General features: G+C 41.4%; 3 protein-coding genes across 3 annotated transcripts in view; all 3 read right to left on the bottom strand.

Moving 5' to 3' along the window:
- Positions 1-184: 184 nt before the first annotated feature.
- gpank1 (G patch domain and ankyrin repeats 1) lies at positions 185-4,526 on the bottom strand. Its single transcript, XM_069665187.1, has 4 exons — positions 3,471-4,526; positions 3,243-3,384; positions 3,079-3,154; positions 185-1,812 (listed from the first exon to the last, which is right to left on the bottom strand). Exons 1-4 carry the CDS (start codon positions 3,900-3,902, stop codon positions 1,371-1,373), a joined length of 1,092 nt encoding a protein of 363 aa, XP_069521288.1. The 5' UTR covers positions 3,903-4,526; the 3' UTR covers positions 185-1,370.
- A 2,155-nt stretch (positions 4,527-6,681) lies between these two features.
- LOC138594265 (zinc finger protein 585A-like) lies at positions 6,682-11,207 on the bottom strand. The gene has a single exon (XM_069665308.1). The coding sequence runs from the start codon at positions 11,105-11,107 to the stop codon at positions 7,988-7,990; it is 3,120 nt and encodes a 1,039-aa protein (XP_069521409.1). The 5' UTR covers positions 11,108-11,207; the 3' UTR covers positions 6,682-7,987.
- A 3,965-nt stretch (positions 11,208-15,172) lies between these two features.
- The window catches only part of LOC138594264 (protein sidekick-1-like), a 252,273-nt gene continuing 240,340 nt past the window's right edge, over positions 15,173-27,105 (bottom strand). Inside the window, exons 37-45 of the mRNA XM_069665307.1 lie at positions 23,019-23,205; positions 22,790-22,927; positions 22,538-22,699; positions 20,969-21,094; positions 20,453-20,617; positions 19,903-20,040; positions 17,514-17,634; positions 17,303-17,432; positions 15,173-16,934 (exon numbers count right to left, since the gene is read on the bottom strand). Of these exons, the coding sequence (XP_069521408.1) occupies positions 16,629-16,934; positions 17,303-17,432; positions 17,514-17,634; positions 19,903-20,040; positions 20,453-20,617; positions 20,969-21,094; positions 22,538-22,699; positions 22,790-22,927; positions 23,019-23,205 (1,473 nt within the window). The 3' untranslated portion in view covers positions 15,173-16,628. The remainder of the gene's footprint in view (positions 16,935-17,302; positions 17,433-17,513; positions 17,635-19,902; positions 20,041-20,452; positions 20,618-20,968; positions 21,095-22,537; positions 22,700-22,789; positions 22,928-23,018; positions 23,206-27,105) is intronic.

The following is a 27,105-nucleotide window of genomic DNA, read 5'->3' as shown; positions in this document are numbered from 1 at the left end:
AAGTCAGACCTATCGAATGAGGCGCCTGTGGTACAAATCAGGCCCTTTGAACATAATCAAGCCCCTTAATTTGTTAGAAGCAAAAAACTGTTAAAAAATATCTGTAAGATTATTTCTCCCAATAAAAAGACAGGGCATTGTTTGGTTATTAGAAAATCATTTTATCAGAAGGCTGTTTGGCCTGTTCATGCTTATGTTTGTTGTAAGGCCAAGACATGAATATATGATTCAACATTTTAACAGCAGAGGAAATTTTAACTTTGTATAACTTCATCAGACAAATTGTTGAATGCAATATTGTGTATATCAAAACAACCGTAGGATTAAAAAAGGTAATTTCCTGGCCACTTGGTCCTTGATATAGTTTAATCTAAAAAAGTTGTGAATCAGGCTTTAAGTTGTGCTTTAAAAGAGGACACTGACTCTGGTAGAAAGTAGTTCAGTAGTCTTGGAGGTCTGATGACGGTCAGCTGAGTTCCTCAGCCTGGACTTTGGAAAGTCCGGCCTCATGTTGTGTCATTAGGGGTTAAAGGTCTCTGTTTTGGCTTGCGAGCTGTGCTGACATGAATAAAATGTTGAACAATGTCAAACCCACATCACACATAACCAGAGAAAAGAGTCCAGTGCTTCCAGTGTCACAATCTAAACTGATGAAAGGGTTTTACTTGGCTAAATATGAGGAATGGATAGTGATTGACATGCTGATATGCCAGAACGGCACAAACATGTGACTCATCTGTCACATGTTTGCAGGTGTGTTGAATTAGGTGAGAAGCTACCTGGAGCTGCTACAAAGGGAAAGTTCACCGTTGGTTTGTCTGGTTGCACAACATTATTCTACATTCAAGAACTGCAGCAGCAACTAGGGTGAACTCTCACATCATTACTGCAGTCGCTCAAAAGAAATACCAGATACAACTTCAGATAGCTTATCTTTCACCTCTATAAGGACTCGCAAATAAAGGAGTGTGACGTCTTAACTATGGTTTATATTTCACCACCATATACAACAGAACAACATGGGTCTTTGGCTGTAAATAAAATGTATGACATCACCTTTTGAGTCTCAGCAGGAAAACAGGAAACACACCATATTAGGTCATTCAGAGTACACACAATCACAATTAAACTGATCTCAATCAATTCTGGCTTCCTGTCATTGCACAACCGGTTTGCAGCAGCACAACCGACTCCATAAATGGACCCAATATCAGCTTTGAGGTAGAGGTAATGTATTTATTATGACGACACCTCCCCACAGATAAACACACACACCTTTACAGGTGTAGATAAAAATATTAAAGCGGTTTATTGGTTTAGAGAAACTTTTAGATGAGTTTTGGAGTGTAGAAAAGTCACTGGAGGAGGCGTCAAAGATAAAAAGAGGCACGGAAATCTCTCTCCCAGTTCTTATCTTTTTGCTCCTTTCTCCTCCTGTCTTCCTTCCTCTGTCCTTTTCCTCCTCTCCCCTCCTTCTCCTTGGACGGTAGTTTCACTGCGTCACGATCCCTGGCTTGGAAGTGAGTAACTTTGGCTCTTTTCGTCTCTCCATACCCGAGGCCTGTCTGGTCTCTTTTCAGCACAGTTGGCACTGGTTGTTTGGGCCCCTCTCCCTCCGGCCCCAGCCCCGTCCCGGGTTTCCAGCCGCTCCGGACCATCATCTTGTAGCTGTTGCTGGAAGGGGGGAGGCAGTAGTAGGGGGTGGGTGATGGACGCCGCAGACTGAACTGATGTAGAGTGGAGGAGAGATGCGACGACAAGCTGCCGCTGTATTCGCTACAACACACACTGCACCACTGAGGCTGGGCAGCACTGAGGACAGAGGAGGAGAAGACTTTAGTGAGGGGACAAATGTTAAAGGAACAGGTTCACAATTGTTCATGTCTGTCTTAAAGCTCTAGTGTGTAACATTTAGAGGGATTTATTGACATTATTATTGGCAGAAATTGAATCTAATCATCATGAGAATGTATTCATTTGTGTATAACCACCTGAAAATAAGCATTGTTGTGTTTTTGTTACCTCGGAATATAATAGACTAGAAGAGGACAAATCTTGTCTTTAAAATGTGTGTCAGCTGATAAGTAACAAAAAAATAGGGATGGGTACGGTAACCCGGTATTAAACGGGCCCCCGGGCTGAATTATTAAAGACCGTAGTATTGATAAACTCCGACGTTATCGGTTCTGCTTTCAGTACTGGAGAAATTAAGAAAATACATTGCTGTTTATTTTTGCTACAAAAACGTTATCTTGCATATTTAATCGTTTCTAACTTGCCTAATTTGCAGACATGCGTCTGTGATGCATATTCCCAATCCAGAAGCCAGAGCCTGTGTGCGAGGCACAGGGGCAGCTCTCTCTCACACACACACACGCGCACACACAAGAGGTCCTGCTCGGGATGATGGCCGAGAGAACTAAACATTTAAATGTGTGGTTACACTTCACCAGAGTCGATGACGACAATGTTCGTTGCCACAAGTGCAACAACACTTTTACTTGTAAGGGCGGAAACACGAGCAATCTGTCCAAACATCTAAAGTGCTTCATACACAGGCAGAGACATGCAGTGTTTCTGACTCCCGAGCTTGTAGTTCATCTCTTGTTGCCCCATCTACGTCAGGTATGTTTGCTAACAGCCTACCAGCATTTTGAATTCCCAAATATATATAACGTCCTTTTCCCGTCTGGCTCTTGTATGTTAATTTCATTATTTATGCTATTTATGCTTTATTCCTGCCTCAGACCAAGGGGGCCCTGTTGTTCTGGTGGTTTCCAATGAATAAATAAGATATGTACCATTTCACAAATAAATGTTTTAATGATAATGTTAACAGCTTTCTTCCAAGTTCCTGCTTCATTGTCTACTTCTTACCTAGATATTTTATGTATAAATCTAAGGACAGTTTCGTATATTTGAAATATTCTGATCAAATTTTGGCAACTAAATGAGTGCTGCAATTTTTAGTTTATAGAGGAGGTTATGTTCTGTTTCCCCTAGGAAGAAGCTTACTTAAAATAATATGATTTTTGGCTCTATATAGTTTAAAGTGTATGAAACTTAGAGAGTGATCACCTGCTATTGGGCTTTGTGTCTTTCTGTGTTTTTCTCCCATAGCTCTCCAACTCCTCCATCACCTCACTATGGCCCGCTGGGGGGGAAAGAAAGATATGAATGAGTTCAACTTCACTGCACACAAAACACTGAAATGTAATGTTTTTTTCAGAGTTCCATCGTACCTTCTAGTGCCAGATCCTTCGCATCCCTGCCCTGTGTATCAACCACTCCGACCCAGGCCGCCCCGTGTCGCAGCAGCAGCCTCACCGCATTTCTTTGTCCCGACCAGCTTGCACACATTACCGCCGTCCAGAAGTAAGTATCCTGGAGAGGGGACAATTGGGATTCAAAACAAATGCAGATAAACTATTTCCTCTACCTAAAATCAATCTGAGCACTAAGTATTGTACCTGAAAGTTGATGTCGACCCCCTTTGATAGCAGATCTTTTAGGCTAGAGATGTCCCCTTCATGGGCACAGCGCAGCAGCCTGAGCCCCAGGAGCTCCATGGACCTCTCTGAGCTGTTTGTGTCTCTTCTTTGGTTTCCTTCACTATCACCATTATTCCCTCTTTGCACCACAGAATCAGTTTGATGCTGCTGCCTCTCTGCAGCCCTGGCTCTCCTCCTTGCTCTCTTCCTCTGATGCTCTCTGTCATGACTTTTCTTGCTGCTTGTACTCCTTGATGCATCATGATCTTCATCATCTTTTAATACATTTTCATAGAACTTCTTGACCTCTTCCCCACTGAGTACACTAACGGTTATGGACCTGGACTGTTCGGTTGTTTCAATGCTGAAAACATCCTGCCCACTAGCAGGAGTAAAGCCCAAAGCAGCCATAAGTAGTTACTGTAGCTGCAGCTTTGTCAAGGGTCAACTTCAATGAAAGTCAGTCTCGACTCCTATTAACTAAGGACAGCAGTAATGCTCCAGCTATAGCAACATAGTCAATGGTGTTCCTCTTTTTCTATGTATGTATCTTCACACTGAGTCTGGTATTTGAGTGAACTCTGTACTAATACAGCTAGCTAAGGAAGCTAGCTTTAGGTTCAGTCACTTCTGATACACGATTTCACGGTCATTATTCTCCCATAACATTTTAAAATGCGCCCATTAAGCTTTCATGAAAGGCAAACAAGCTTTTGTAGCATTAACGAAAAAAATAGCTTAGCCTGTTGTGAGCTAGGCGTTATCTAGCTTTACCATTGACAGCTTTACATTTAGCATAGCCTAGCATTAGGGTTAGCTTTTAGACGTTAGACGACGGGTACGCAATACACTTCCTTATACGGCTACATTACCACAGTCGCTTCGAAACTGATGACAGCATAATATATACATAAAACTATAAACGGACCAGTTTCTTCAATAGTATAAAGTTTTTTTTCCGAGCTAACGTTTACCTTTCTTCCTCTGTTTGTAAACAGAGTATCGTACATTACGTTAGCTAGACGACTAACGGTCATACTGCCACCTGTCGGACTGGATGTTCACCAATGATGATAAGGCTCCTCTTCTGATATTTGGCAGGTGGCACTCAACTTTTAGGCGCATTAACGCCAAGTACTGTGGAGTGTGGACCAGAGTTATTACCCTTTAATTAAATATATACATCTAAATTATTTTTAATGACTCAGTTTCTCCCAAATAGCACAATAATCTCTTCAATCCAATTTCAATTAAATGTTTTAAAGTAAGCTTCTTCTTCTCCAATCTTCCTGATGTCTGCCTTTAATTTTTGTCTTTCTCGAGAGTATTTTTTGTGTTGTAAAATAACATGTTCCACTGTTTCTTCTTCTTTTTATTTATCAGATGCAATGTTTTGTTGAGTCTTGTATGACCCACTCTGAGCCTTGTTAAGATGTTTTCCTCCTTTGTGCTTCTTTCAGCTCACTGTACCCACTTTTTGCTGTAAATTATAAAGGTGTCTACCTATGTTCTCTGTATCCCAACAGTGTTGCCATTCTTTTTTATAATGTTTCTTTTGATGATTCCTTTAGCTTCTGATTTGGTAAGTTGTCTTGTAACAATTGTATCCCGTTTTAAGGCTTGTTTTGCGATTTGATCCATGTGTTTGTTTCCCTTTATCTCTCTGTGTGCTGGTGTCCACATAAATGTAACCAGTTTATTCATATTTTTAAAGATAATGAATGGTTAGTACAAAGTTTCCTTTAAGCATCACTTTGTAAAGCCTTGCATTTTTGTGTAAAAGAATATAATTATTGTGAGATTAATACATAAATAAACAAAGAGTATAATAAAAAAATTTAATTGACTAATTTTATAAAATACCACTGTCACACTGTTAAATACGCATTACTGCTGGTAGAATACACTGTCAGATTCACTTACTTAAATAATTAAAAAAAAAATATATATATATATATATGTGTTTGTGTGTATATACATATCACATATGTACATATCACATTTTACACCACATTTGTCTGTAATTCTGCAAAGCAACATGTGACTACAGCTGTCAGATAGAAGTAATGGAGCACATTTGTCCCCTCTGACATGTAGTAAAGAAAGCACAGAACACATTTATTATCTTTGTCTTCTGTGTAATTTCAGTATGAGCTGATAAATAAATTCAACCAATATAGATTATATTATTTAGACCTGGATGTAATTGCTTTATATTGTTGCTTATCTTACACTAAATGTGCACTTTACATAGTTTTACATAAAGAGAGTGTTGTACTGTATCTTAAGACAATCTTGTCCTGTGAGAAATGATCATTTTTGTTTGTCTTCAAGCTTTTAGTGTCCACAGCACCCTCATGTGGACGGTCTGTTTTCAATTACTTTCACTGCCTCCGCCCCTGCTACTTCATAAATTCCCTATCAGATGATAAAATTCTACTTATGTTCACATTGTTTTGTATTTTTGAATGAGCATTTTCAGTAATATTATCTATTTTCAAAGTAAAATATTGTAATTAATTAATAATTAATTAATTAATAATGTAATTCAATTATGGTACAATTTCCTTACATTTCAGGAAATTATTATTTATCTGTGTGTGATACCACTTTCAGTTATGTTCTGTTATTTTCTGCATGTATGTGTCAATGGAATTTAACTCAACTACACTGCCTGGCCAAAAAAACAGTCACACACTCAATATTTTGTTGGACCGCCTTTAGCTTTGATTACTGCATCATTTTTTTATAGATTATTTTTTGTAGCGTTTTGCCTTTATTATATAGGAAAGCTGAAGAGAGGCAGGAAATGTGGGGAGTAGAGAGTGGGGGAAGACCCCATTGTGGCATCGTTTTGATAAGCTTATGCAATGTCACAACATTTATTTCCGCCCAGAGTTGCATTAATTTTTTCGCAAAGAGTCAGACCGCTGCGTAAAATCTTCTCCAGCCAATCCATGTGTGAAAATGATGCTCCCTGAACCCCTTTTTCACAATTTGAGCCGCGTGAGTCATGACGAGTCGCATCTTTCCCACGACCACAGGATACGTCTTGCGACAAGGTTGTTCAAGAAATGAGAAGCTACTCACTGCATCAGTCAGGCTTAAACAACTGAAACATTTTACTCACTGCAGTCGTTCTCCAATGGAAGGCTCTTACCTATTTGCTTAGTTAAATCCAGGTGGTGACTTTTTTTTGGCCAGGCAGTGTATATTGATGTTATGATAAAATGTGTTAGTCGTGTTCAATAGCATGTTATCATAAACCTCCTTACATGAGTAATAGCTTCATTTTATGGCACTTTTCTAAGCACAGGTACAAAATGTTTGGTTACAGAGAAGCTTAAACAAAGACCATAAAAAGGGAAAGAAAAAAAACAACATACATTAATATCATGACATCACAGACTGTGGCAGAGAGGACAACACTGAAATCTTGTAGTGTCATTTGAGTGACCATGATTATATCCGGTTTGTAGCCACAGACTCGAGTGATGTCGACCATCGACAAGGCAAATGGAGGGACATTAAAGTTCTTGATGTCAAAAAGTAATTCACATTCCAGTTATTAGTGTGAGTTCGTATGTACATTAGTGTCCTTGAATAAGAAAGTTCTGTTTGTGGAGGGCGAGTCAGGCACAGGTTATGAGAGTGATACATCCTCATGCAGATATTTTGTGTTAAGTGGTGATGTAGTGACATAGAAAAAAGGCCATGGGGTGAAGCTTAGGATGGCCACATTAAACGCTTGTACAGCAGCAGTAAGCAGTGGTTTTGCATGTTTTAGTCCAGTATCCATGGAGTAAATGACAAAAAGCACTACATTTATGAGCTATGTTTTCAAAAAAATTCAAAACCAGAAGACTAAAAGCAATCCAAATCCTAAGGTGGTCTCCTGCGCTATATGCGAGTAGTGAGCGGAGCCTCAGATAGCAGACACAAAAGCAAAATGTAAACAGAAGTGTAGTGATTCAGTTAAGGTACTGTTGACATCAGGACTTTTTCAAAACAGCAGTAAAAAAAACACAGAACGATAATTTTCACCTGAAACATATCATTTATAATAGCGACCAGATAGATTAGAAACTCTTACACCATCCAAATGTGTCGGTAGCAGCAAGAATGGACACCTTTCAAGTTTGGAAAGCTTGTTGAGCCTTTTACTTCTCTTTAATTACTTTTTGATAATTTTCAATTGCATTTTGTCAACTTCTTTTTGCCACTGTGCAAGTGTTTAGAGGTGTACAATTTGAGAAGTATTTGCTTCTTTCATTAAACAAAAGGCTTTAACGTCCCTTGATGTTAATAATTTCAGTTCCATCCAGTTACTTAAATTTCCTAAATTAAGAACAGATGTAATTTTAAAAGCTGTGCTGGTTCCTGTTATAGGACTTTATCATGTAACACAAAAGCCAACAAACATGCAAAACCACTGGTAGGATCATTAAAAAGCAGCAACCCAAGCTTCATTCCAGTTCTGTTACTAAAGCCTCTAACTAGTGGTATTTACTGATGTGTCTGTTTCTGTCCCCGGTCTGTGTAAAAGTCTGTCCACAGTGGGGACAGGAGTACGGCCTCTCCCCTGTGTGGATCCTCATGTGAACGTTCAGTTTGTCTTTGCTAACGAAGCGTTTGCTGCAGCAGGTGCACGCGTACGGTTTGTCCCCCGTGTGATAGCGCTGGTGCATCTTCAGCTCTGTCATGCGGCCATACGTCCTGCCACACTCGGGGCACTCGTAGCTGGGCCGCACCTCCAGGTGCTGTTTGCTGTGCAGCCGCAGCCCGCTGGACGACCTGAAGCTCTTGCCACACTGCAAGCATTGGAAGGGTTTCTCTCCGCTGTGGATGTGGATGTGCAGCTTGAGGCTGGCGGCCGAGGCGAAGCCGTTGCCGCAGATGGAGCAGAGGTGGGGTCTCTCCCCCGAGTGGATGCTCAGGTGCTTCTCTAGCTTGTTCTTGTTCAGGAATGTCTTGCCGCAGACAGGGCAGTTCTGTGGCTGCTCGCCCTCATGAGAGCCCATGTGCTCCGTCAGCTCGATCAGTGTGGAGAAAGCACTATTGCACCGAGTGCACGAGTATGGGCGCTCCCTCTTGAACTTCCTGTGTTTGAGACAGTGCTGATCCAGATCTTCCTTCTCCTCAAAGGTCTCGATACAGCAGGTGCACTGGTACGGTCTTTCTTCTGTGTGAGTCCGCAGGTGATACTTTAAAGCTGTTAGCTGTAGAAAGACGCTGTCGCAGTGTGGACATCTGGATTCCCGTCGGTCGTGCACCATGATGTGCCTCTTGTAGTGAGACAGCTTGATGAAGCGTTTGCGGCACAGTGAGCAATAGTACTGCTCATCCTGGTGGCCTTGTTCGTGCTTCTTCAACGCGTACTCCACCTTAAACTTCTTCCCACAGGTGTTGCAGGTGTACGACTTTTGATGAACCCCCATGTGCGCCTCGAGTGCTTCAGGACTACCGAACTTTTCGTTACATTTTGGACAAGTCCCGTTGTTTTCTTTCACGTGAATCTCCAGGTGTTTGTTTAGGTCTTCAGGGAAGGGGAAAGTCTTCTGACAATCTGGACATGTGTAACACTCACCTTTGGATGCTTTGCGATGGGTCATTATGTGCCTTTTCAAATGGTACATTCTACCAAATACTTTGCCGCAATCGTTGCAGATGAGGCTTCGAGGGCCGGTAATTTTCCTGTGTAATTTAAGATGACTCACAAGTGCAGCCTTCTCTTTAAACTGCTTATCACATGCAAGACATGTCAGGCCTTCAACAGCGTGAGTCTTCTTGTGTGCTTTCAGCTCCAGCCAGCTACTTAAACTTTTCCCGCATTTAGCACAGATGTACTGGCCCAGGTCATGCTGGTTCCTCAGGTGTCGGGTCATGTGATACGACTGGCTAAAGGTCAAAGAGCAAACCGGACAGCTGAACGGTTTCTCCTTCGTGTGGGTCCTCATGTGTCTCGCGAGTTTGTTTGGCCCTCGGAAGCGTCTGTTGACACAGATGGGACAGCAATGGGCTTTTGATTTATCCTTTGAGGCCGCTTTTTCTTTCTGCGTTTCTCCATTTTCAGATTCTGCTTCGTCTGTGTCTAAGTTTTCAGTCTTAACTATAACTTCAGACCCTTTATCCGGAGAGTCATCATCACCAGAGTCTGCATCGTTCTCAGCAGTAATATCATTGCAATCATCACTCTCATGATTATCTGTGTTGCATGGTTGGATTTTCCCTTCATTTTTCCCTTCGTCACTTTCCTGTGAACTCTGTCCCTCTGCCTGGCTGGACAGGTCTTTGCTGTGTGACATCATATGAGTATATAATGCACTCTCCTTAGCAAATTTTTCATGACAGGTGGGACACGGCAGAACTCTTGGCGCATGTGTCCTCTTGTGACTCTGTAGCTCTGTGTGGGTCCCTAAACTTTCCCCACATGTGGAGCAGACGTGGGGACCTGCGCCATGTTGGTTCCTCATGTGTCGGGTCATGTGATACGACTGGCTGAAGGTCACATCGCAGACGGGGCAGTTGAATGGTTTCTCCTTTGTGTGCGTCCTCATGTGTCGGGCGAGCTTGTGTACATCTCTGAAGCGTCTGTTTATACAGATGGTACAGTAGGGGCCCTTAAGTCTTGTTGAAGACATGATGAAGTCTTCATCTTCTTCATCATCATCCTCATCATCCTCATCAACATCATCACTTGATTTGTCTGAGCCTTCCTCTTTCATCCTGTGTGATGATGACAAGGCTGAATCATCATCGTTGACTGTCTGATCGCTGGCTTTATCTGAAGCAACATTTGTCTCATCTGCATTATTATCCTCTTTGTCACTAAAATATAGTTTATCATTCATGTAATAGTAATCATCTTTATATCTAGATGATCTTGTTGAGTTTTTCATCAAGTTTGGTTTTGTGAAATGTTTCTCCCTCTTCTCTCCTTTCCGAGGCCGCCCTCTTTTGGCCTTTTTTGGAACAGGAGGGTCTAAATCGTCTCCGATGTCCACACTGACCTCGTGAATACGAAACAATTCAGATTCATTCAAGGCAGATTCAACCTCTTTACCAATAACTAAAGCTTTGTCCAAGGTCAGAGTGTCCCTCTCCAACAACAGCCTCTCCGTGAGCTGTGGGCAGTTTGTTTTCTCAATCAGCTGACCAAGGATTAGTTTGTCTTGTAAGTCTCCACAGTTGCAGGGCCTCAGCAGTTCTTCTAACGCAAACACAAACTGATCCACAGTCTCTCCGGGCGACTGAGCCCTCTGATGAAATTTAAGGCGGTACATCTGAGAAGTCTGATCAGAGGTGAAGTATTCGGTAAGCGCTGAGAGGGCTGAAGCATACGTAGTTTCCCTGTGGATCAGTGTTTTAAAGACACGCTGACCCTCTGGGCCGAGGCAGTTCTGTAAGAGCGAACACTTGCTGGAGTCGCTGAGCACGTGTACATCAAGCACTTCAATGTAGTGTTCAAAAGCTTTAAGCCACTTATGCCAAAACATGGTGGGTTTACCAGGCCCTGGTAAAAAGGGTGGAGGAGGGGAGAGGATTATCAACAGTGGCTCTGGAAGTGGCTCCTGTTTCGTCACTTCCTCATCTACTTCCACAGTCACTTCACCCATTTTTAGTTTTTGGTGTGTGTGTTTTTCACTGAGGCTTAATTTACGTCTTCTTTGACTCAGGTAAGAGTCACTGAATTAAGATGTAACGCTCTTTGGTCCGTGTTCTGGCTCCTGATGTTTCATCGCACTCAGACAGTGAAGAAAAACTGTGAAAAACAAATACAAATTAATTTTAGGCTCACTTCTGTTTAACTATAATATACACTCAACTTACGGATTATTAGAGCTCCTAACTAAAAGCAATGTAGTCTAATACAACAGTCCTGCAACATATAAGAGAAACACCTCTAGGCAGGAACTCTAAAACTCAAAGAATTAGAACAATAAAACCAGTTATATTATGAATTCAAGTTTTATTGCAGGACTTTTGTTGAACATAACACTGATGTCAGCTGGGTGTATCCATCTTTGCTGTGTTGCATTCATACTTAATCATCCAAATCTGAATTAAACAGCTAAACAGAAATAAGCCTCAGCTAGTAAGCTGTAAGACTTTGACCTTTGATAAATAAACAAGTACTAATATTTACATAACATTGGTGGATGTGATTAAGAGGTCACTCCATAAAGCCCTAATGTTGATTGACAGGAAAATAACTGACAAATAGCCTAACACTACTGCTGTTTTAATTGACAGAGAGAAACTAAGGTACTGGTAAGCAGATCTGCTCAAGTGCTGCACTAAGGCACACTTTTGTTGTTCTGCGCACTTAACTTGAGTATTTTCATTTAACGCTACTGTATTGTTCTACTCCACTGTTATTAAGAGGGAAATGTCACACATTTTACTCCACTAGATTGATCTGACGGTTCACTAGAGAAACATTTCTTCTCTACCACTTATATTTATTTCAGTCATAGCTTTGGGCCAAAAACAGCACAATGGTCTAATATGAACAATGTCTTTCCTACCATATTACTAAAGTGAACTTTTTGACTCTTTAGAGGGACCTGATCGATAGCATGACAACCATTGTTCTCAACTGTATAACAGTTAATTGTAGCTCAGCCTTGGCTAGCTACACTACTTACTCCTATTGATATTTTAATTAATTACGTTAATTACAGAATCAGTTATTTTGGCCAAGTATGTGGCACATACAAGGAATATGACTCGGTTTTTCTTAACTATCAATGCACAGACACACAAACTGACATGCTACACTTAAAAACAAGGACAGGTTAGACAAAGGTAACACAGACACTAAAAACTAAAACTACAATATACAGGCCTATGGATACAAATATTTATTACAAAGTATTAATATATATAAATATATATACATTATTTAAAAAAACAACACTTACAGACAGGAGACCATAGGCAAAAGTGCAATGAACAGTGCAAAGGTGCAGAGATAAATATTGTTATGAATCAGGTTGTTATATGCAAGAGTAGGGCTGGGCAATATGACAATATATCGTTAAAACAATAAGAAAATGTCTATCGTATGTGTTTCTCTATATCGTGTCTATCATGATGTCACAAAACCAGCGGCTGAACTGCTTTATGGCTTTTTTTTTTTACATCATTTTGACAACGTGAACCTGGAGCAAACCACAGAGGGAGACGTGTTTATTAAATGGACATTAACGTGCAGAAAAGGACTGAGACCAAGTGAAAATGGAATCTTATTAACAGTCAAGTATTTAATTCACACAGGATTATCCAAAAATAGGCTTTGCCATGTGGATATTTGATATGGACTTATTATTTGTTAAATAACCAGAAAACATGCTATATCGTGATCTATATCATTATTGAGATATTAAAAAATCCTATATCATGATATAGGATTTTGGCCAGATCACCCGGCCCTATACAAGAGGTAGATGGTTGTAATATTAAAATAATTCCTATATACTTCCATGTATAGAAGAGTGTTCAATGTGCTTTTACTGTAATGGAGTATTTCATCAATGGTAGTGGTACTTTAAAATGAAATATGGGGTCCACCAATGCAATTATGAGGGATTTACCGTGACTGGGACTCTGTCAGGGGGTGGGGGGCCTTCAAGGGGCCCCTGAGCAGGTACGGGATTACAGATGTTAATGGTTTCACAACAAGGGGTTTAGCTGTCGTTGTGAGGCTTTTGTTTGTAGAAAATCTACCATTACCAGCAACGAAACCACAGTAAACTCACAATGAGACCACAACAAGCTAAACTAACGACCACATTGTGTCAACGGTTTCTTAACCGTCGTATTTCACGGTCATTGACACATAAATGTCCGTCTCCTACAACGTCTAACTGACACTTCCTGGTTCTGTATTGAGTAAACGAAGAGCTTAGAAAGTAAGGATGCGTATCGAGATGAGTAATTGGGAGGAGGAGACGAAAACTCACCAAACCAAACAGGGTCACAAGTCACGACGTGTACACACAGACAGCTAACGTTAGCCAGCGGTGCAACGGCTGCCTCATTCCCAGAGCCGCGCGGTGTGGAAACAGCCGTTATTATCTGAAGGTACTGCTCTCTGCAGGGCTACAGTTTGTTGTTGACAATAATCATGTATAATGTTTACATCAAAACATTGAAAGGCAATGCATGAAGTAAAAATGTATCCGCCATGCTGACGGTTCTTCTTCCGGACACCACAACAATTCCCCGGGGTTAGTTGCATCCCCCTACAGCGCCCCCTGCTGGTCGGGAGACAAATGACAATGGTTAAAGAACCAAACCTGCTATTTTCAGCAGCTGATAAAAGTATTTAGATCCTCACTCAAGTTAAAGTAACCAATCAACATCCGTAAATAAAGGCTGCTCTATGACAAGAAGAAAGCCGTGCATTCAAAAATGCACTCAAGTAAAAGCATAAAAGTATTAAGGATTTGGCAAAATAAATAAAAGAATGCAGCAGAAGTGCACTCCTGGGTGACAAAAACAAGGTGCAGCGCCATAGGCTTCCCTACATGTTAAGAAAGACATTGCCTTTTATGTGTGCTCAAATTGTTAAAAATTATATTGTTCCCTGTGGGTTTTATTGCAGATGAGTAGTAGTTATACTTACATGTACTAAACAAATAATAAAACATAACCCCCTTTCTCTTCAAACAATGCTCTTCATGCAGATAGCCACTGAATTATACGGGCATCATTGCATCTGTTTTTATGTTGCATTTGTGGATAATATTAACATATAAGCAACATATCAATCTTGTAATTGGCCTTGGGGTCATTTTAAGTAGTCTACTTTAAATACTGATTAGTACGCTAATTTACTGTATAACAATGCATACGATGCTATATGCTCATAGTTTTACCAAATAATTACTAATAAAAGTTACTACAATCGTCAATTAAATATGATGTAGTATTGAAGTTATGCTAGTCTGATTAGTGGGCCATTTATGAAACTTCTAATGAATTTATGTGGATTTACAATTCCATATTTTTAAGCTGTTTAACTTGTTTTTTTTTTTTATTGAAACATTTCTTTTTAAATATATATGTGATAAAGATATGTGCTTGTTGTGTTGTTGTCAAGTGGCCTTTGGTAACAGTTAAAGTGAATGATTGACAAATAAACTCTTGAATTGCACTTACCTCCATTGTATTGAGGTGGAGGCAGAAATCTCAGAGACAAACAGCTCACAACCTGGAAAATAAAAGGCTACAAAGCACACATAAAATATTTTTGTAGTTTGAGTGAACCAACCCTTTATTTAACAACATATGGCAGTTAGCAAGGTGCACACCTCTGTTATAGTGAATGCACTTTGTCTCGGCTGAGTTCTCTCTTACATAACTGTTTAATAATTCAACTAACTGCTGCTCTCAGTTTCCTCGAATACAGACAAACTATTTCAGGGAAAAAGTCTCTTTACACAGAAAAACACTGGCGGCAAAACAACTGATAAAGCTCTGGCACCTCCCTCTATTTGCTACCTTAATTTACACTTACAGGCTGGGTTTGCAGAGTTGAGTGAGGCAGTTCAGGGTCAGTGAGGCAGTTACATAATGTTAAGGCACATCTTTAATTCAGTTAATTTAACGTAGGGGAAGATCCAAGGAGACGTGTTCACTGTCCCGGGACTAAAACAGAGCACAAAGACACGCTGTTAAACAATGACCATTTATTCACACACTGCATGGGACTCAAAACAAGCGTGAAAGAGTGAGGGAGAAGAACCTTTAAATTATACATGAGGAAAAAAGGAACAAATGACTTCAGTTTGCACTTAAAGAGAGGTACAAAACAATCGTGTCAGCCTGGGTGCAGACAGAGAGACCTTATGATTCAAAGTTTGATGACACTCAGTTTGAACAAGAATGATGCTGTAAAATATCCTGTAATCTTGTTCCACACTCATCCACTGCTGCTTGTGTTTATGATTCTTGAACAATCTCTTCATCTCCTCGTTACCTTGTTCTCCCTCTCATCGGTCAGTGTAGCTGAGGACGTCCTCCAGTGCTGATTCTCACTATTTTCTTTGAATTACACAAACATGGCCGAACTACATACAACAGCACACAAGTAAAAAGGGTTTCCCTGTACAAAATCCATCTTAAAAATACAAACATACGTACAATGGCACGCTTTGCTCAGCAGTGAACAACAGAGTCGGATGAACAGGCTTCCATGCACACGTGTCACACTCAAACGCACACTCGAACTTGTAAAAAAAATTACGTTTGGATAGGATTGAGATGAAATGTGTGGGGTCGGGCTCAGTGCAAGCTTTATGGCTTGGGAGGCTGTGGTATAAGGAGCGCTGACAACAGGCAGTAGACGGTAAAAAACTTGTTTTTCATATATTCCAAACATCACACATCGCTTTCAGACACCACTCTCACTGTGAACAGCCTCCTCCACGCTCGCCCTCCATCCTTTATTAAGGTTAAAAACGCTGATTATTGATTGTTATTTTTTCTTTCCCTCTGTGTGGTTGTATTTTAAAGCTGACAGCTCCGTGTGTGCAGTCTGTCAACGGAAGCTGCCCTCCTCTGTGCCGCCTTTTAATTATTCTCCTCAACCTTGAAGTTCATCTCTCCCCGATGGAGAGAGTGCATATGCGTGTTTGTGAACTTAAGTGTAAATACAGAAATGAAGAAGCGTTGTGCAGGAATCCCAGGTTCCTTCAGCTCCAGGTTGAATGCCCTCCTCCACATTTACACAAACAGACTCTTGTAGTCTTTGCTCTTAGCTCTCGATGGAGAGTCTCTGGAACAGGCGAGAATATCTGGTGGCATATGCCACAGTGAATGTAAGTGTAACAGTAACTGTGTGTGTGAGCACAGTGACACAGAGGCGTAAAAGAGTAGGAGAGGAACACACACGCACGCGCCCGTCGACACAGTGAGGGTCTTGGTGAACGAGGGGAGAAGGCGAGTGAGAAGTGTTGGTTTAGTCTTTGGGGCATTGAGGCCTGTTGGTCACCAGTCCGTGCACGTCTCATCACTTCGTCCTCCCCTCTCCGCCGTCTCTGTCTCCTTTAGTCCAAACACACACCGGCCCCCCTCCTTCATTTTGTGTACGTCTGTGTGTATCAATTTGTGCAGATTTTGTCTCTAGAGTCAAACAAACGAGGAGAATCCCGTCACAGGCGTGCGAGACCCCGGCGGGTTGGTGTTGGGGTTGACGTGTGTGTGCGCGGGCTGCCCTGTGGGTGTGTATGCTCCACCTGTGCTGTGCTGGGTGACCACGGTCTGGTAGTAGGGCTCTGTGTCCACTGTGGCGCACTCCTCGTAGGTAAAAGGAGGGCTGATGGCTTTAAGGCCTTTGGGCTGCCGCTTCCAGGAGTTGTAGTAGGTCGGGTCGCTCATGTAGTGGTTGACGAACGAGTGCTTGGGCTGCTCGTCCTCGTAGTCGCTGTCTGTTAACTGGATACAAACACAAACACACAGCAGAGGTCAGATTTTTATAGTTTGATAGCCATTTCTCTCTTTTTCTCCACTTCTTTGCCTACAGGAAATGAAGAGAGAGATGAGGGATGGCATGAAATACATGTCTCCAGCTCTGGACATAGATGGGATCAGCGTTCTGAGGTTGCTCCGTTTTTTTCTTTATTGCAGCTACATGGCATGTTTCCAACTAACTACCAGATTACACAGTGACAAAGATTTCTTTCCTACCAGGTCAATAGATAAAGAGAGACCAAGGAACAGAGAGGCAGATAGACTGAGAAGAGAGGGATTTAGAGATAGAGAAAGAGAGAGAGGGAGAGAAACAGACAGATAGAGAGGCCTACCTCTGACTCAGAGACCTCAGTGGGCTTCTCAGTGAGGGTGGTGCTCTCAGTGAGCACTGCTCCGTTATAGTTGTTACAGATGTCCTCGTCTGAGTAGTGAAGAACACCTGGACTGGGCCTGGGAGGAGACCTGGATACACACACATGAGCAATCTTTATATGAACGATACAGTTCACAATATCCAGAGTGAGAGAAAGAGTGAGTGCACACCTGGTGCCGTTCTTCTTCAAGAAGGAGTTCTTGGTGTTGAGCGTTCTGCTGTTGAGCTCCAGAGCTGTGAAACCTCCGTTGTCCAGCGTCACTGACTCCTCCGCAGTGGACATGTGCTTCCCTGGAGGACAATCCCAGGAATGGTGTCAGAAATTTTAAAGCAGTTCAGTCACTCGTGAGGGGCAGCGATAAACTTATTGTGCATTCAGCTACCTCTCAGGCCTGAGCACGAGAAGCAAATGAAACCAGGGAGCATAATGTGGCACAAAAAGGCACACAGAATACATTTGTAATATATGAACCATAAAAATCACAATAAAGGAAACAATGTCACAACATTTCATTTGTTGTTGCCCAGTGAGTGCGGATCATTCTTCCCTCCTGTTTAAACATGTGTTCCTCGTCCTGCCTCCTGCAGCACCTCCTTCACTCTGTTGTCACTAGCTGCTCAGAGGTTGCTTAGATTAACAGCTGTCCTGATGTAACCGGCACTTATCAGGGCTCACTTTGTATTACAGAGGCTGGCATGCACACACACACACACACACACACACACACACACACACACACACACACACACACACACACACACACACTCGCCCAAAGTGACTGTAAGAGAACTGCTGAGGACGACACAGGAAGCCTGAGAGAAGAACCTTGACAACATGAAGAGCCAACATTTAGAAGAGGAGCTGGGAAACACATCAGAAAAACTCACATGGGTGAACTTTTTTTATGGCCAGCATTATTTTTATAAAATGAGTTTGTTGCTGTAATACTCATTACTGCCACAAGAGGCTGAAGTGCACCACAACCTCCTGTTCTGTATAGATCTAAAATCATTGATGTTTTTTCCCAGTTTTAATTTCTCTTCACACTCACACAGAGTTCAAACTGTATATTATGACTTTTTTCACCTTCAAAAATGTTTTCAAAACAGCTAAAACATACTTGGTTTCACCTGTTTCGCAGACTTATTTAGGGTTCACTTCTTTAGGGAACTTGATATATTACTTGTACATAAAAACCTTTTTATCTCACTTGCTTTAGTTTATTCTCTTAAAGACCCCCTCCAGTGTTTAAACTTGTTAACATGTGGTGTTCTTCATGTGCTAACAGACATATCAGAGACAACATCAGCAGTCATCTCCATGGCTGAGCCTGTCTGCTTTTAAACTGCAGTGCACCAAGGACAGGCTGAACAACACGTTTTGAGATTGGCAGGTTTGAGACGTCACAAACCTAAGGAGCCAATCCCGTTAATGGACGGGGTGACGCTATGCATATCATTATGTGTAACCAATGGCAACCACTCCAGTGATGCGCGAGCCAGCTGTAACCATCATCATAATTTTTTCAAACTCACTACTGACGACTAACGTTAACGTAACTACTAATGAGTACATTTCAAGCAAGCTAAGTTTAAACAAGTTGCCACTAAATGATGGCAGAGACGTGTTTTGTTTTCACAACGGAGGTGTTTACATAGTGGGCGGGGCCTATGCAGATTCAGGAATTTTTAATGAGGGAGAAGGAGGAGATGCCTTGAGAGGATTTTTACAAGGTAATTAAACAGATTTAGCAGAAAAAACATATCAGACACAATTTATTATTTCAAGCAGAGCATTTTACATGTCTTAAAACATGACTGGAGCTGCTCTTTAACATGCTAGAACAGCAGACACTCTTGTTCCAGTTAAAGTAACCTCATTATACATTAGCCAGTCTATGTTATGTAACCTGTACATTTCTAAATCAACATAACCAGTTAGCTAGCATGATAAATTAGCTAGCATGACCTAAATTAATATTAAAGTAGAATTAGTTATATAGTTATATGTTAGTTTGCTTTGGACCACCAATCAGTTCCACCTTGAGTCCATGTGGACTTTTCTTCCAACTTTGAAGAAATTCCCTCCAGGTGTTCCTGAGATATTTGTCCGCATAAATGGCATGGACAGAATTTCTAAATTGAAAAGCATATTTTCTGCATTCATCTAAAGCCATATTCAGAACCTGTAACAAATTACAGCTGGGCTTCAGGGACTAAACTCATCCTGAGATGCTTCATGGTGCTGTGTGCCTTGAAGGAACAAGGCTGACCTTGTTTTCCTCCATCATACGGCCTCACAGGTGTCAGTGGTCCCTGCAGGAACAAAACTGCTCGAGGCAATTCCACTCTCCAAACATAAGAAGTGAAGTAATGCATGTCTCAACTCTTCAGAATCACAAAAAGGTGGAATACATGGTAATAAATCAGTAGCGGGTGCGTGTGGTGAAACTAAGAGGACTGAAAAAACATCCTTTGCCAATAGCCATCATAAAAATAATACCACATGTCACCAGGTGGTCTGACTATACAGCTTTATATTACAGTGGAGATACACACCTGTGCCGCAGGCCTTGTACTTGGTGCTGTGTCCATGTAGCAGCAGGGTGAAGACCAGGACCAGAATGAGGATGAGTCCCACCAGAGCCATGACCAGCAGGAACCACCACTCCTCATAGAAGGGACGATCCGACAGAGCTGCAGACAGGAGGGAGAGAACGAGACAGGAGGAACGATGAGGAAGGTATAAACATTTCTTTTGCTAGTTAGTCCTATAAATAACTTATTTTTCACACTTTGTTGTCCGACTGTCAGAAAACTACCTTGACACTTGAATCAGCAGGATGCATTTCTATCACTTAATGATGTTTTTTTCTTTCTCAAATAAACATCTAAACTGGATGTCGTGCCACAGATTGAAATCAAGAGCATACAAGGCTTTTTCCTCGTTTGCACAGCTGTAGTTGTGAGACTCTGCCTCTAGATGGCAGCAGACACAAAAGCACGTTACAATAACTTCAAACAGTGTTTCCAACTGACAAGAGATTCAGTCAAACCCCAATCAGTACTATCACCCACAGTGTGTGTATGCGTGTGTGTTCATGTTTACCAGCGAGAGCAGCAGAGGGTGTGCTTGGCTGTCCGTAACCATAGCGATTAACAGCGATGACTCTGAACTCGTAGCTGATCCCTGACCTCAGGCGCTCCAGCGGCACTGAAACAGACCTGCTGCCGGGAGGTAGGAGTCTGATGAAGGAATCCCACACTCCTTCATCTGCAGAGAGGGAGGGAGAGAGAGAGAGAGGGAGAGCGAGAGAGAGAGAGAGAGAGAGAGGGAGAGAGGGGTTGCAAAAATTACTTAACTTTAAATGTCAGATTGTAAAATTACAGTTCATATGATAATGTTAATAACTGTTATTACTATTAATAAAAGGAGTATTGATATTATTTCCAGTAGCAGAATCATAACAGAGTCTCCAATCTGTCCACAGAGTGTTCAAACAGCTTCACTTTCTCTATCACACATATGCTCATCAAAGCTGAGCTCAATGAGGTTTTGTTAACCTCCTTCTTCATGATGAAAAGGTCCCAGCTGAGTCAGTGGTTGAGCTGTGTTTGAGCTTACCTGAGGGACGAGCCTCAATGACGTATCCAACGACAGGAGCTGCACCGATTTCTCCCTCCGTCCAGTGGATAGTCAGCTCAGAGGATGTCTTGGTGATGGACATTTCCATAGGTGAGCCAGGGGAGCCTGTAGTGTGAGAGTTTGTTGGTTTATTGGTGTGAATGTAACAACAAAATATATGAAATAAGTTTGCATTATCAAATAAATAAAGAGTAAACACATGCATGAACATTACAGCACATGAATAAAAGTACAACCGAGACATGATCTTCCATTTTCAGGTGACATAACTAAGATTTTCTACCATGTGCTGAAAAATAAGGACATATAATCGTTTAACTTTCCATCAATTTTACATATATCACCTCAGGAATTAAAAGTACATGTTTTTCATGGTGTATAATCTCTATTTACAGGGCAGGGACGTGGATTTTAGGGCAAGTGTTTGGTTTCTGTTTGTAGTACACTTGTAGTCCGATTAGTATTGACCAATGACGTATCAGCAGGCTATGGTGCATGCAGGAAAAACAGTCCGTGTGGAGAGCAAAAGCAGGTAATGCTCCGTCATGACATCCCGGCTCCCATCAGCGACTACCTGACGATTATTTACCTTCTTATTAATCTCTATAAACAGACATTTGCAGCAAGTTCAGCTAACAATCTGCTCTACATCTTGAGACAAATTGACTTGACGTTGTCATGAGTCATTCTAGTTTAGTTAGGTTTTTGTCTTGTATTTCGGTGTCCAGTTATTTCTTGATTTACCTTGTCACTTTGTCTCTTGTCATGAGTTTTCATCATTTAGTTTTGTATTTAGTTTATTCTGTGTTCTTGTCAGTGTTTAGTCTTGTTTAGTTAAGTATTTCACTTGTGTCTCTTTGGTTCGATCATTTCCTGTTTTACTTTGTCACCTTGTCTCTCGTGTTGGTCCACTTCCTGCCTTTGTGTGTTTTCCCGCCTGTTTGATTCTGTGCCCTGATTGTTTTCACCTGCCCCTTGATTGTCTCACCTGTGTCTGATTAGCCTCACCTCCTAAGTTTATTTAGTCTTTGTGCTCCCCTGTCTTGTTGCCTGTTCATTGTCATCCATCATACGTGAGTCTATGTCTTCCATCGTGTGTTAGTCTATGTCCATGACCTTACTCTGGATTGTCTTCGTGCCGTGATTTCCTCGTGTCTCTTGGATTACCTGTTCCTGGTTTTGTTTGTGAGTTTATTGCTGTGCCTTTTGATTTTCCTTTTTGTCTTTTGTTGGAGTTAGATTTTGTTTGTGCATTTTTGGCTTTTATTTAATCAAATCCATTATTTCAGTCTGCATCTGGGTCCTCACATTTTTGTTTAACTCGTAACCATGACAGACGTGGTGTCACGAAAGCTGCTCAGCGCTTAGATTTCTGACTTGTTTTGCTTAACCCCAACCAATAACCTAACCCAAGAGGAAGCCAAGTCTTAACCCTTCATGTCCCCTAGCGGTAGTTTTGAAACCGTTAGATGTGTCTCTAGATATCTGTCACTACAGCATGATAATTACAAAACATAAGTAGACACACACACATACACACATTCCTACCTTGCACAGGCTGAGCAGTGAGGTTGGCCTGTATTGGCGGTCCATAGCTGACAGTCATAGCCTGAACGCTGAACGTGTACGTCGCTCCTTTGATCAGGTCTCGAACCTTCAGCCAGCGCTGCCAGCTGCCCCTCACATCCACTGTCACCACTTTACTCACTCCTGCTCTCACACAGAAAAACAGAAAAAGAAATGTCAGAACGTCCTCGATTTATGTTTTTGTGTGTGTGTGTGTAAAGGATGTGTCTGCACCTTGTACAGGAGCAGTGGGCTGGTAGTTGACCCTGTAGCCCTCCAGCTGTCCATTAGGAGTGAGAGGAACTCCCCAGGACACATTGACGCTTCCTCCCGTCACCTCTGAGAAGGACAGGAAGCTGGGCGGGCTGGGAGCTGTGGAGCACACAGAGGATGAGAAAATGAATTATTAAAAAGACTTGAACATGATGCTTGTTAATCTGGATTTAAGTCCCCTGCTCCCTACCAGACTGCATGGTGCGGGCCCCGCGGGGGTCACTGGGAGGGCCGTCTCCCGCCGTGTTGAAGGCCGTCAGAGTGACCAGGTAAGGTGTGTAGCTGGTCAGGTTGGTGAGGTGCACACGGGTGTCTGGGACAAAAATCACCTTGACCTTCTCGCTCTGGTTCTGCTTGTCTCTCTCCCAGTAGTGGATCTGCAACACAGGAGAACACTGTCAACAACTCTGCCTCTGTTTTCCTCCTAATGACTCCCCCTGCTCCTGTTTTCTCCTCTCTCTCACTTCATTTCTGCCAACAATTTATTTTATTCACTTTCTGTCCTCTCCTCCTGTGCTGCCCTAATCGATCCCTATAAAATACAAGCTCTTTTATACAAGCAGCAGGCGTTGGTTTTGGAGAGATTTGTTTTGGTGTTGACAGTTTTACAGAAGGGTAATGTTGGTGTTATTTCTTGTTGCTGATACCACTGGTCTGGTCTAGAAATACATAAAACACTTTAACTATTTCACATCAAAATATATTACTAATATAATAACTAATATAGACAGGTTTCCAATCTCTTCATCGTACTTTAAACTTCAGACTACTTGGTCACAACTTTAGTCAGTGTACATTTTCCTTAGAAACAATATATCTACATATGTCCAGTCACATAAATTGGCAGTACAAGCATCATATTGTGTTGTCGTCTCTCAGAATTGTTGGAATTATCATTTTCCAACTTGTAAACAGCATTTAAGTTGTAACCTCGAAGATCTCAGTTTCGTTGTCTTTGGCGGCACCTGTGGCGATAAACGGTAATTGCAGGAGCACGCTTCCCAGATATCCAGACAGTGTTGCATGTGTGACGTCCACGGTTGGCTCCGGTTGTAACTCTTTGATTTTCCTCACTGACTTTTTAGACTGTTTGCTTCATCTGAGCGTCGAGTTTGTTTCTTTTTCTTTGGATTTTCACTTATTGTTGAAGTTGTATCTGTAGTTAATCAAATATGGATGTTTAGCTAGTCTGTCACTCCAGGTTGGGAGACCAAAAAATATAGTAAATAGTGTTATATTATAAATTCACAGTTGTTTTAAACCCCACATGACCAACCCTATAATAATAAAACATGATAATTGAAGAATGAAAAATAAAGAATAAAGTCTGTGTGTAACATTTTAAGACGCCTCATGCTGGCCTACAAGCCTCTCCCTGTCTCTTTTTAGACTCTCCTTGCTTGTAAACTGTCCATAGTCATGGACTTGACCATTAACTTTCATGACACCAGTCAGTAATGAAGACACACGGGCTACTTCAGCCGATCCCTGTAAGCTTTAATAGAACAAAGGTCACCCGATTATTGCAGCCGGTATCATGCCATCAATATTAAGAGCTCGTAGCTTGTTAATGTCACAACTTAATGATGCTGAAAAATGTCTTTTTTCAATAAAATATATTCTGATGAAGCAGGTTTAAAGTTCAGGCTCTGCATTAGTTATCATTGAGGAATGTTCTTTCTGTGACTCTCCGGCACCTTAGAAAGACGGTTTAGTTTTTATATAACTTGTGTGATAAGAGAAATGTGCTTCCTAACTGACTTTGATAAAATGTGTTGTTGAAATCCTGAGAGTGACTTCTTTAGTGGCATAGGTCACATACTTTTAATTAAACAACTGTATATAACGAGTGGAAAAAAGATAAGCAATATACTTGATAGCTTACTGCCAGTAAACAGCCTATATAAATGCATATCTGGTAGTAAAATCTGCATGATGCAGTAAACCAGCTTGCCTGCTGCTCTTAAAGGTACCGGACAAGTGCAAATCCACGGTGAGATTCTTTAAACCTACAGCTGCTTGCTTTCAAACAGTACTTTTACAAATTGCTGCATGTTGCATAGTCCAGGCTGAATGTCGAGGAAATGTTTCCACCTTCTACTATCTTGCACAACAGCTGAGAGCCCAGCAGAAAGGCTTGGTTTGACATGGGACCTGCCTTAACTCTCCCCACACATACAGCCGTATCAGATCCACTCTAACAGCAGGGTTACACAGTTGCAGGAGCTTCATGCATTAAATATGAAGCAGACAAAGTATCTTGTTTACACATGAGCATTAAGAAAAAAGGAACAGCAACATAGCTGTTTGACTACCTCTTCTCATGGTAGCTGATGTATTTTAAACATATTTTCTTGAAGATTTTCATTTGAATAAATGTCTGTTTAGTCTCTATCACCGAATGAGGTAACACAATGTTGATTGAGCCTATGGCCCACTGATGAAAGCCTTTGCATTTGCACTATTACAGACTGGGTGTCTGTGGCGACATTTACCGAAAAAATCACAAGCAGCGCCCAGTTAGTGACGCGTTTTCCATCACCAAGCAGTGGTTGGTCTGCCAGAGAGGGTAGGCGGAGCTAAGCGGCTGCTTTTCAGCTCTCTGCAAGTGTTGCGAGTAAACAGTAATCTACTATGGCTGAACAAACAAAGAAAAGATGGATGACTACAGATACAACTTCAACAATAAGTGAAAATCAAAAGAAAAAGAAACAAACTCGACGCTCAGATGAAGCAAACAGTCTAAAAAGGAAAACGACCGTCAGCGAGGAAAATCAAAGTGTTACAACCGGAGCCAACTGTGGACGTCACACATGCAGCACTGTCTGGATATCTGGGAAGTGTGCTCCCGCAATTACCGTTTATCACCATAGGTGCCGCCAAAGAGAATGAAAGAGATCTTCAAGATTACCACTTTAAGTTTACGGCAAATTAGAAGAAAAGCAAATATTTAATCACACTGAACATGTTTCCTCAGCTCTTTTAAACTGTAGGAAAAGGACTGGACATTGTTGCCATGTTCAGACTCAATCAGTTTTTGACCTGTCAATATTGCACCCGATTGATTTCAGAAAGTCTAGACAGCAAAAAAAACAGCACAAGAAAAACAAATATAAGCAATTTTTGTCCATGCGACCCGGGCCACATTTGTCAGTGGTTTGAGATCCAATTACATTCAGATTCCAGCAGATGTGCATCTGTATGCATCCTCTGGACCCTCAAATCCAATTAGCACACACAACAACGACATCAAATCAAGAGTGACAGAGGTGCATCAGTGCCGATGCAAAGGGCAGGCTTTCTGTCGCTGAGTCTGTCAAGTGTGCTGAGGAGTTCCTCATTGGGACCTGCCCTGACCTGTGATTGTTTTAATGGCAAGATAATGGATCAAGAGACGCATCACCAGCCTGTGTGGATGTAGTCATTACCACAACAAAACACGCAGATAGTTTGGTGATGTCTGAAAACAAACCTGATGTGATCACTTGTAAATAACAGCGCACACAGTCAGTCTGCATTTTTCTATATGTTGCTTGATTTATGGACCATTGGTTATGGATTATTGTCTTCAACGACAGGTAGCAGTGTAATGCTGTCACTTACTTTCCTTTGTACGTTGTCCTCTGTGGGTTCAGTGCGTACCAACAGCATGAATACAAAGAGATGTTCAGCGATACCTTCTGTTCAGCAGGGATGTTATTTGTATTCAGACCGATGTCGAAAGAGATTTTTCTTCATGCTTCTATTTGTTGTTTCAAGTAAATGGTATTCAGAAGTTTGTATTGTGTTTGTTTCATCGTAAAGTGTCTCTGTGCAGTTTGGTTTTAAAGTAAAACAACAGCCAAGAGCTACTTTTGGTAAAGAGGTCCATTTTGTTATTATTCCTCACAGAAAGCACTACAAAGCACCATCAGCTATATTTACTCCTACCAAACATGGAAGTAGCAGCTTATGGGTAGCACTTGAGGGCAGCATTATACCATCTCTGTCCTTCCACATGCACTTACAATAATGAGATACAGAATAAGTCATCCATATACTCAATTTAAAACCAGAATGTAATGCCTCCTGCATGAAGGGGGTTAGGTCCATTTAGGCAACAACCATGTAGTAAAAAAATCCAGGCCTTTTCTAATCCCCTCCTCAGCTGTTTAGATGGTTTATTTCTGTATTTGTTTAGAGTGTGAGACCATCAGGATTAGTTTATTGTAATGCTTTGGTGATGTCATGAACGAACACCATTATGAGATGCTTTGATAAGATCAAGAACTTTGAAT

The sequence above is a fragment of the Semicossyphus pulcher genome, unplaced genomic scaffold (genome assembly GCF_022749685.1).
Source record: "Semicossyphus pulcher isolate SPU_LCO1_2020_fin unplaced genomic scaffold, fSemPul1.0.p SCAF_17, whole genome shotgun sequence".
NCBI lineage: Eukaryota > Metazoa > Chordata > Actinopteri > Labriformes > Labridae > Semicossyphus > Semicossyphus pulcher.
Note: the sequence above shows the minus strand (reverse complement) of the source record. Positions and strands in the feature narration are given on the sequence as shown.